The sequence below is a fragment of the Lepisma saccharinum genome, chromosome 1 (genome assembly GCF_977018435.1).
Source record: "Lepisma saccharinum chromosome 1, izLepSacc3.1, whole genome shotgun sequence".
NCBI lineage: Eukaryota > Metazoa > Arthropoda > Insecta > Zygentoma > Lepismatidae > Lepisma > Lepisma saccharinum.
Genome location: NC_139229.1, coordinates 93,697,064 through 93,708,835, shown reverse-complemented (window position 1 = coordinate 93,708,835; position 11,772 = coordinate 93,697,064). Strand labels below are relative to the sequence as shown.

The window sequence follows — 11,772 nt, the reverse complement described above, 5'->3', positions numbered from 1 at the left end:
TGAATAATTTTTAATCAGATGTGTCTATTTTAAAATTTACAAGTATTATTACTTGTATTTACAGAGCATGCAATGAGTGAAAGTGTAGTACCATGATAACAAGACTATTATAATAACAATAATAATAATACAGTAAAACCTCGTTAATTCGGACCCCGATAAGCTGGACTTCACTTAATCCACGCAGGCCCCAAAAAAAAAGAAGCAAATTCAAGGTTTTAAATGTGGCTAGAAGTCAACAAGAGAACTTCCCAAAAAGAAGTCAGTCAACCACTGATGAAATTCTCTTTCCCGCAGACTTTGTACTGTACAGTACTGTATAGTGTATTTAGGACTATGCCCTTTAAATACACCATAATAAACGTGTTTTGTTGCTATAAACGGAGTTTTAATGCACTTTCTACTGTTCGTTTACGTTATTTCAGTTAATCTGGACTTTCGTTAAATAGGTCAACTTATCCACCCCATTGGTTAGTCTGGATTAACGAGGTTTTACTGTAATGTCGACAGGGCTCAAATTTTATAAATTCCCCCTACCCACCCCTTCATATGTATGATATACATACATACTCACTCACTCACTCACTATGTGGACAAAAATGTTGAATACCAGCAAACCACTTGCCTTGTAGACAGGAGTTGCATTTGCTACCCTTGAGTATGTGCACTTTCACCACTAGTTGCAGCATGAGCATAGCATAATCATAATATGGTAGGAACACGTGTTCATGTGAAAAATAGCCTTAAAATCGTACACAAAAAACAATCACTTAATACAAAAATATTTCATTATATTCAGCCAATACATTGTCTTATCAAAGAAATACATTTATTATAAAAAATAGACATCCGAAGAAAAACATACATCTTTTGGAAGAACATTTTACCTTAACGAAGCTTTTGTTGGGGTTTTCCCACACTTTCTGTCCATGAGTGGCTCGACGGTTCTTTTGATGATCTCTATGCATTCTCTGACTTGCTGCTCAGTTATCACAAGTGGTGGAGCAAAACGGATAATGCTATCATGTGTGGGTTTTGCCAATAAGCCATTCTCCAGCAATTTAAGACAAATATCTGAAGCATTAAATTCTACAGAAGAGAAAAAAACACAAATTACTCAATAGTAATTGTACTGTCAATTTTAGGTTTCAATCAATAGATTTGTTTTTAATAGTTTGTGTACATTGAACTATAACAGGCAGTGTGCGAATTAATTACTCTTCTGATTTTGGGGGAAGTCATCAATTGCTAAACCTAACATCAGGATTGTCATTGTTATTAACTACAAGAAAACTTACACTCCATCAGCTTGATTTTGTTATTAGCATCGTTTTTCTGCTACTTTTGGCTAATCGTGACAATGAGAATGAGTGATGATATGATGAATAGACACTCACAAAGAACACCTATGCGCAAGGCAGGTGATTTGAACCCAGGAACTAGCATGCTGTGCTAACCACTCTGTAATGGAAGTTGGAAGCTTGATCATGTACAAGGACTTAACCTTTTAAGTCCCGATCAGTCATGTGCAGACCTATGGCATTTTTGGCCACAGTCCCGGTCGGTCATAACTTGACCAATGGAACAGATCCCTTTTCGTCGCCTTGCAACGTTGTTAATTTTCTATGCTCAGCTCATGACTCGAAGTGCGTGGAACTTGAAACCAAAAGTCGATATGCATTGAGAGTGACGTGTTGCCAACCCTTGTTGAAAATAACTCGTGCACTTCACTGTGCGTGTTGCCAACCCTTATCGAAAATAACTCATGCACTTTGTTTCTTTTTCATTCTTTTCTTTGGATGGCAAAAGGCATTAGGAACAAAATAAATATTGAATAATAATGTAGACATGTGGTTGCAAATAGGACATAGAATTTGTTCCTGTCCCATGTCTCAACGGGGAGGGGGGAGGGGCAAAATTTTGTCTTTTTTCTTTTTTCAATTTTCACATTTGAAACCACGAATAATAACAAATACATACAGATAGCAACACTTTGTCTTTTCTATGTCGAAGTACATTTTATTCTTAGTAAAATGTTTCTTGTTTCACTAAATTATCTGCCATAGGAAGGAAGCTATAACGATTTTTGCTAAACCTTACAAAACTCGTTTAAATGGCCTGGAACAGAGGTAAAAACTGCATAAGCGCCACGGGACTTTAAAGGTTAATGCATGACTGACAAACAGGAAACTTTGTACTCTTTAGAGCTACAGGTTTCAACAGTTGGGGTTTAATTAATTAGCCAATATTATTTTTTAATTTTGATTCAACAAACCATGTAACTTAAAATACAAGTTCTCTCTTCCCACTACAATAAAAACATTCAGTGTTTTTATGAATACCCAGTGAATAATAACACATTTTCCAGCAGAAGGGATATAACAGTTTCTTGTGTCGATATATTTTTTATGATGATTACTTCAATTTATTGCAAGTTCTGGCACTAGTTCTCCAACACCATGCAATCTTTTTTTTTATGCTACCAGCTGAGGATGGATTTTGCATGAGACCACTGAGGAAGTGAACACAACCTGTTGACAACCCTCATCGAGATCCTGAAATGAAAGATTGGTCTGCTGACAGAGCATGGCACTACAACTGTTCCATTTTCTTTCAATGCACTAACTCTACAATCGCCACCATCTTCAATGCTCTTGCACGAAATGGACAGTATGTGGGCTGTAAATTTAAAAGTGGTCACACTGTCAGAAAGATATTATAACACCATGCTATCAGGCATTGAGAATTGTCAGTAGGGGCCCATGTCGATATGCGGAGTACCAAAAGTGGTCAGTGCAGTGAGTACTGTTGTGTATATACGAGGTTGAAATGAACACTATTTTGTGGATTGACCTAAAACATGGTTACAAAGGTAGAACAGTGATTGTGGACCAAAATCCAGGTGACCTGTGGCAAAAATGCATGAGAATGTCATCAAGACTTGGAAGAAGCCTGCAGCAACAATACCTAGCGTATCTGATGGTTGTAAAATGGGTAAGTGCATTTCTTAAGGGGGGTGTCAGTGAGAACAACCCAACAAGAGGAAAATTGCATCATGCTGGGTTCCAGATGATAGCGCATGGTGTTATCACCTCTTCCTTACAGTGTTGCCACTTTTAAATTTACAGTTCACGCATAAGGAAAATGCCTTATTATGTGTTTCATAATGCATTCACCCTGTTTGAAATAAGAGTATCAAAATGAGACTGATTTTCTTGAATCTTGAAATACCCATCAATCTCTATTCTCACTTACCTTCACCTCTGACATGCACAATGGCAGAAAAGTTTCAAAGAAAGAGCCCAAAATAGCAAAATTCTGTCCTGAAATTATTTGTTAAAGCTCTCATCCGATAGAACCTCAATGGTCAAGAAAATATATTTCAATTGTGTTTTTGAATTTTGTTTGCAGTACTGTGGCTAGGGATGTTGCTTGTGCTCCCACATAGCCAAACAGTTAGTGCTCTCACCTTTGGTGCGAGTAGTCCTGGGTTCGAATCATGGTTGGAGCCCCCAAAGTTTAGCAGCAATGGGGTTCAATGCGCTGACCACACGTCACCCAATGAAAAAGCCATTTGGCAAGCCCTGGCCCTCAGAGAACTGTTGTGCCATGCACTTTACTTAGGGATGGTGCCAAGGCGAGACCTTTTTACCTTTGAAGCATTCACCCATTTTTGATGAAGCTACACAAGTTTAATCATGTAAAAGCAGTTTAACAAGCCCACAGTGTAAATGTGTTTGTTCAGTTTATCATTACTAGGCATTCATTTTATGGAAATTTACAAAATAATATGATTCTGCCATTTATCTATCTGGAGCAAGCTTTCTTTTGAAAGATGATGCTGTTACAACATAAGCAAATGATTCTGAACATATGGATATGTGCTGTGATTAGTTATTTAGTCAGTTTGTAACTCTAACTTAATACAGGTCTGTCTGCATATGTCATAAGTACTATGCATCGAGAAGAAGGATAGGAAAGGGCGCTAAATCCATCCCTGGACATGCAGAAGGAGTTTTCAAATATGCATTATAATCAAAAGAGATGGTAAAAATATAAAGTTCTCCGTGCATATAGTACAATGCCATGAAGGCATATTTAAGGGATGTGGGGATAGAGCCCCACACATTCTCAATCTCAGCAATTTTGGAGTTGATGTGATCAGCAACATGCTCCAACCACCTTTACCCACCAGGGTTGCCTCCAGCTACCCTTTGGTTTGAGGCAGGGTGAGCCCCAGAAGTTACTGCAAAGAAATCACTGAAAGAACCATATAGGCTCGTCATAATCAACTAGTCCTTCTCCTCCTCCAAAACTTTTACTCAAAATATATATTTTCAGGCCACAGAAAACATTCCCCTGCTCTGCCTCTAATATTTCCCTTTTAATACCTGTACTTAAGACAAGTAAGTACCTTTATAAAATTGTTTGGAATATTAGAATCTCTTCTTAAATAACTCTTTTAAGAATATTAGTTTTTCTGTTTGTGGAAGTAACCCACGCTTGGCTAATAATACCAATAGCAACTAATAAATTCAATCAAACTTGCAACATATACATTTCTTGAATTGAATTTTGCCCAAATATGACTACCCCCTGAGTAAAAATGGTATACAAAATTTCAAGAATGCAACATGCAAGGATCTTACATCTGAGCCCCATTACATTGCAGAGTTTGTAGAGGGGTCATTCCATGCCATTTCAACGAGGTCATGTCACCCACCAACTCCAATTTCAATGAAATTTGGTATACACATTTCCTTTACGGTTGAAAGAAACCCCCTAAATTTTTTTCACTCTACTTCAAACGGTTTTCATTTTACAGCAGTTTGAAATGTCGAAATTGTATTTAAATTCCTTAGTACGGCAGTTTGGAGTGCAAAAATAAAATAAATTGTCTACATAAAAGTTGAAAATGTTAAGTTTCCACAAAAACCAAACTTCGGATCAAAGGGTTGAAATGTGAGAATATATAAGCTTTATTGGCTCAGAACTGTGTAATAATCCAATATTTTTCTGAAAATTTTATCTGGTTTGGGATGTGTAGAAAACAAGTTTCAAAGTAAAATTTTCTTTTGTTTTTCTGTTTACACGCCACTTAGTCTCGGAACTGAATTTTTAGATCCAATTATTTAGCATGTGTGATTTTAATTCTCTTGAATATTATAATTGAGGAAGAGGCTGTTATTTTTTTAAGACAATAAATTAAAAAAATGTCAGCTTTTGAATTTCGAATTTGTATAATGTTTTTCAGTCCTGCACAGTTGGTGTGCTGTGTAAGGCATCGGGTTTTGGGCTCGGGCTATGGGATGCGTGCTGGTTTGAGTCTCCTGGGGGAAGTGTAAGAACGTCTCTCCTCAGATTTCCACCTGTGTATGGGACCAGTGGCCACCCATCATCATGAGGAAATTGGGAAGCTACGAATGAACAGCATTACCTGGTCATGGAGAACATACAACAATGACTGGGAGTTCGATGTCTGACCACACTTCACCCCATAACTGTTGGATGATCTTTCACCTCTGTGGGTTATGAGGCCGGCTGTCGGTAGATAGGCACTAGCCCTCATGGACTGTTACGCCACGGGTCATTACCAGGCGTGCCGGTTAATAATTCTTAATTTCGTCACTGGATGGTGATGGAAGCAAGGGTTGGTGCACAGTCTCAACTGTTACGTCAGTGTGTTGCCAGGACAGTACCTGTCAAAACGCCATGGATGTGCAACCGAGTGCGAGTGATCGTGATATTGGGTTTGTGTGGGAAACACGTTGACCTTCAAACCAAATAAGGAGCATGTGCTTTTCTTGTTCAATCAAAAGAAAAATGCGAGTGAAAGCCATCGAATCCTTGTGAAAACATACGGTGACAATGTCCTAACGCAAGACATGTGTGTGCACGTTGGTTTTGATGATTCAAAAGTATTGATTTAGACTTGAAAGACAAAGATCGCCCGGGCCAGCCAAAAAACTACCAAGACGTGGAATTGCAAGCACTGTTGGATGAAGACAATACGCAAATGCAACAACAACTGGCACAGAAGTTAAATGTTGGTCGCCAAACCATATCTGATCATCTTCATGCCATGGGAAAGATCCGGAAGGTAGGAAAATGGGTCCCACAGCATCTGAACGACAGACAAATGGAAAAGCGAAAACCGGTATGTGAAGTGTTGCTTTCTCGGCATGAAAGAAAGTCTTTCTTGCATTGGATAGTGACTGGGGATGAAAAATGGATCTACTTCGAGAACCCAAAATGCAAAAAGTCATGCGTTGACCCAGGACAACCTTCAACATCGATCGCAAAACTGAATCGCTTCGGAAGGAAGACAATGCTGTGCATTTGGTGGGATCAGAAGGCTGTGGTGTACCATGAGCTTCTGAAACCAGGTGAAACAGTGAATGCCGTTCGCTACCGTCAACAACTCATCAATTTGAACCATGCATTGATCGAAAAGCACCCAGATTGGGCGACAAGACACGGAAAAGTGATTTTGCAGCACGACAACCCCTCATCATGCACAGCGAAAGGCATCAGACACACCATTTCTGCACTTGGCTAGGAATTCTTGCCCCACCTGCCATACTCGCCAGACTTAGCCCCTTCGGACTACCACTTGTTTTCATCGATGTCTCACTCACTTTCCCAGCAACACTTCAACAATTATGAAGATGTCGAACAATGGCTTGCTGACTGGATCACCTCAAAATGTGATCGATTTTTCTGGAAGGGCATCCACAATTTGACGGACAGATGGGTACAATGTATAGCTAGCGATGGCACATACTTTGAATAAAGCATTTGTTACCTTTCTCCCCAGATACACTTGTTTTCTTTCGGATTAATTAAGAATTATTAACCGGCACACTTGGTATATATTTTTTAATCTAGTTTCAATGATTGTGAGTAATTTGATCTGTAAATTCTACTCAATTCAAATTATACGAGGGAGAATCAAATGAAAACTGCAAAAAGTGCCATTAAAAATATTTTTTTTCCTTCTAGGCATTTGGAAATTTGCAGACACAGTCCTTGACGTCTTTCCGAGCTGGTAGTATGAAGCAGTGCCAGTAGGTGGGGTTGGATGCGAGTAACAGCTGATTCAAGATGGAGGTACCACTATGCAGTTGCACCAAGCAGGAACAGCGTGGAGTTATTTGATTTTTATGGAGTGAAGGTGTGAAACAGGTTGATATTCATCGGAGAATGCAGACGAAGTATGGGGATGCCTGTCTGTCACAGCAGCAAGTCTACGATTGGTGCAAGAAATTCGCAGAAGGTACGACTTTATTGACTGATGCTCCCCATCCGGGTCAGGGTCAGCAAGTTGTGACAGAGGAGTCCATAGCTGCAGCAGATCAGCTTATCAGGAAAACCGGCATGTCACCCTGGCTGAAATGGCTTCCTTGCTGAATATGAGCTTTGGTTCAGTACAACACATAATGCATGACAAACTCCACTACAGAAAAGTGTCCGCCAGGTGGGTTCCTCGACAGCTGACGCAGGAACTGATAGTCCGTCTGGTTGATGTATGTCAAGAACTGCTGAGGCGTTATGAAGAGGAGGGTGAGGATTTTCTAGCTCACATTGTCACCGGGGATGAAAGTTGAGTGCATCATTTTCAACTGGAGAAGAAACGTGCAAGTAAAGAATGGCGACATTCGTCTTCGCCGAAACCAAAGAAGTTTCGCAGGGAAAGTCACGTTGACTTTATTCTGGGATAAGAAAGGCCCTATTCTGGAACACTACATGTTCTCACATACGACAGTGACTAGTGCCACCTACACCGACCTTCTCAAGAACCATTTGAGGCCAGCGATACGCACAAAGCGAAGGGGATTGATGAGTGCAGGTGTTTTGCTTCAACATGATAATGCCCATCCTCATTCTGCTCGTGCAACCATGAAAACCATTGATGACCTACGCTTCAAGTGCCTACCACATCCGCCATACTCACCAGATTTGGCACCATCTGATTTCCACATCCTTGGTCCATTAAAGGAGCACCTTGGAGGGCAGAGGTTCAAGTCTGATGAAGACATCCAATCGGCGGTGCACGAGTGGCTACACAGTCAACTGAAAGATTTTTTCTCACGCGGTATCGAAGCACTACCTATCTGATGGCGTAAGTGCATTGAACTGGGAGGGGACTATATAGAAAAATAATGTACAATAAAACATTATCCCTGCATTAAAATAGTGGAAAAAATTAATTGCTGTTTTCATTTGATTCTCCCTCGTATGTACTACTGCTAATGATAAATCTATATGCAAACAACAGAAGTCAGCTGCCTCATTCCAATATTGTGTGGTACGGTAGAAATTTCATCCAGAAAGTACCAATTCACATATCACAACACTACTTCATCAATTCTCTTAATAATTTTTTGATAAATTTTTATTACAAAATGTATAAATACATGCATGATATGCATTGAGGTGAATTACCAAAGGGGTGGATTTTTTTCTGAATATAAAATCAGCAGATGACATACACAGTAAGCCTAAAATCAAACGAACAGCTCATCGTGATGATTTTCTTGCTTTTTTTCCACATGACTTCTCAACCATTGGCTCAATGGTTTCTTTAATGATTCCTACACATTTACAAAGTTGTTCTTCTGTGATGATAAGGGGAGGGGCTAAACGGATAATTCTTGTGCGAGTAGGTTTCGCTAATAAGCCATTCTTCATAAGTTTAATACAAATTTCCCAAGCATCAAAAACTATGGAGAGAAAAGGTAATAAAAATAAGTATTAGCAATCTTAAATGGACATTAACTATTGTCTACTGTTTTCCCCTTCCCTATTTAAATACTACATTTTTGAGGAAATATATATATTTTTTTGCCTGTATGGCTTGGGATAACTAAATATCTTCCACTTACATTGCTTTACAGGCATTTCTGGCATATTCACTTTATGCACAGTTTCAACAAGCAGCCATAGCACAGCTCGCTATGACACCAAAGGTCTTGGGTTAAAATCCTGGCCTGGGCATGAGTGTTCTTTGTCAGTGTCCCTTCATCAATCTCATCATAGCAATATTCATCATCATCTTTGCGATTAGCCAAAAGTGGTAGAAAAGTAAAGTAAAATAAACTAAACAATTCAATCAAGTTTCAACAAGGTTGCTAATTTGGTGTTAATCTGGTAACAGGTAAGTTTTAATTCACAGCCTACATGGGTTCAAGCAAACCAGTACACAAACTAGTATGAGGGTTGCTATTTATGTATCCGGAACTGGCAACATTAATGTTGCTAGGTAACACCTAATATATCCATCGTAAAGTTGGACATTTCTATGGTATATGTACCCAGAACGTTGTGCTTACGGATGCTATTTTTGTTTGTTACAGGGACTTGAAAATTTCATCGGAGGCCAACAAAGGAATTAACTCGAACATTTTCGAGCAATAATTTTCTACGACTTTCGACGTGGATTATCTCAACAACAGTGCATCGATCAACTCACTTCGACTATTGTCGATGAAGCACCATCTAAAAGCACTGTATGTCACTGGTTTAATGAATTCAATCGTGGCTGTCATTCACTCACGAACGAATCTAAAGAAGGCTGTCCAAAATCAGTTGTTGTGCCAGAAAACATTGATGGTGTGCGAGAACTGACAATGCAAGATCGTCATGTGACATATCGTGAGATTGAGGCATCCCTGGGCATTAGTATGACTAGCATACATAAGATATTGAATGAACATTTAGCCGTGAAAAAGATTTGTTCGCATTGGATCCCTCATAATTTGACACTTGCTCAAAAAAAGGCTCATGTAGATTGGTGCAAACAAATACTCACAAAATTCAATCCTGGTGCTTCAAAAGCAGTGTATAACATCTACACAGGTGACGAATCTTGGAACTATGCATATGAGCTCGAAAGCAAAAAGCAGTCGACGGTGTGGGTGTTCCAAGATGAGCCAAACCCAACAAAAGTCATTCATGCAAGAAGCACTTCGAAGCAAATGGTCACCTGTTTTTTTGGGAAAAAATGGACATGTGGCTACAGTGCCACTAGATAATCATAGAATAGTCAATTCTGAATGGTACAAAGCCAGAAGTCTTTGGGGAAATCAGAAAAACAACCAATGACGCAGGATTATTCTTCACCATGACAATGCAAGTTCTTGCACATTGGTCCAAACAACTCAGTATTTGCCCGGTGAAAACATTGAATTGATGGGTCATCCGCCGTATAGCCCTGATTTAGCACCCAATGATTTCTTTTTGTTCCCGTACGTGAAGAATAAGCTACGTGGTCAACTATTTTCGACGCCAGAAGAAGCGATTGATGCGTTCAAAATGCATGTTTTTGAGATACCTCAATCTGAATGGACAAAGTGCTATGACAATTGGTTCAAAGGTATGCAATAGTGCATCGATCATCATGGAGAATATTTTGAAAAACAATAAAACCATTTTCAATTATACATATTTTTTTTGTATGTTATTCCGGATACATAAATAGCAACCCTCGTACCATCAATTAAATGCTTCTAATTTATGAACCTACCATTCAAAATCATGTCCGAATAAAATAACTAGAACTTTTCTTTTTCGGGTTCCAAATTGAGGATATCAGCCCAGATTCCAGACATTAGTAAATTTGAACAGCGTGCCTTTATGAAGCACCTCTTCCTGAAGGGGCTCTCGCCTAAGGAGATCCACAATGACCTGACCATGACATTGGGGGACAAGGCACCATCATATACCATGGTGAAGATATGGGCAGAGAATTTCAAATGTGGGCAATTTGGACTGGAACATGACCAAAGGTCAGGCTGACTAATTTCTATGACCCCACCCAGGGTGATAGACACAGTCTACAGGATAATTCTTAACAATCATAGAATCCAACAGACAGAGGAGGAACTGCACATCAGCCATGAACAGTTGTGGAAGGTTATTCGTGACGACTTGAGCATGAGGAAAGATGCGGCAAAATGGATTCCGAAAATTTTGAATGTTGATCAGAATGTGAACAGGTGGAGAAGTGCAAGGATATATTTATAATATATATCTACAGGGTAATTCTTATAGAACCGGCCTGATGAATTTGCTAATAATGCTGCAGGTGATGCATATAACAGCTCACAATTATGACTTAATAATCCGTGGGCTGTGCTGAGTCGAATGGTGTGTAGATGTCCTGACAGGGGTCCCGGGTTCGGATCCCACTTTAAACTGTAGGTCCAGTCCCAATTAGCCTTACTGTGCATAAAGTGGACTTAAAATATCAAAGCAATCAATCAATGTCCTGACAGGTGGCAGTACTTATATGCTGCAAAGTTAAAGGACACATAGTGGTCTACCAGCCTGGATTTTTTCCTGTGGGGTTTACTGAAGGACAGGCTTCATGCAAACAAACGGTGTATGTTACAAACTTTAAAGGACAACATTTCGACTAAAATCAGGAACATCACCAGAAAAACACTGCAGCGAGCCACGGCGAATATGCAAACGCAGGTGGAGGTGTGCCTTCTTGAAAACTGCAGAAACTTTCAACACATGTTCTGATCACAATGAACAATCAATGGTACACTATCCAAGGTACGTCATGTATAAATTACATTAATATCTGTATGGTATAGATATTACAGTTCATTTTGTCAGGCCAGTTCTATAATTTTAAATTTGTATTTAAAATTTTGGGTGTGTCAGGCTATTTTGCATCAGTCATGTTATAGGGGGTCTAGCCCCTTACCATAACTACAATAACATAACTGTAATGCTGTATTACTAAAATATTAAAACATTCTG

The 11,772-nt window shown here is 39.3% G+C and overlaps 1 protein-coding gene across 5 annotated transcripts in view; it reads right to left on the bottom strand.

The window, feature by feature from the left end:
* Positions 1-770: 770 nt before the first annotated feature.
* Positions 771-11,772, bottom strand: part of Oat (Ornithine aminotransferase precursor) — a 108,845-nt gene continuing 97,843 nt past the window's right edge. For 4 of the 5 annotated variants that reach the window (XM_083134674.1, XM_083134673.1, XM_083134675.1 and 1 more), the window contains exon 7: positions 771-1,089. In XM_083134674.1, coding sequence (XP_082990800.1) covers positions 884-1,089 — 206 coding nt within the window. In that variant the 3' untranslated portion in view covers positions 771-883. Of the gene's footprint in view, positions 1,090-8,412; positions 8,724-11,772 lie in introns of those variants that run through there. The other variant, XM_083134677.1, reaches the window with a different exon arrangement.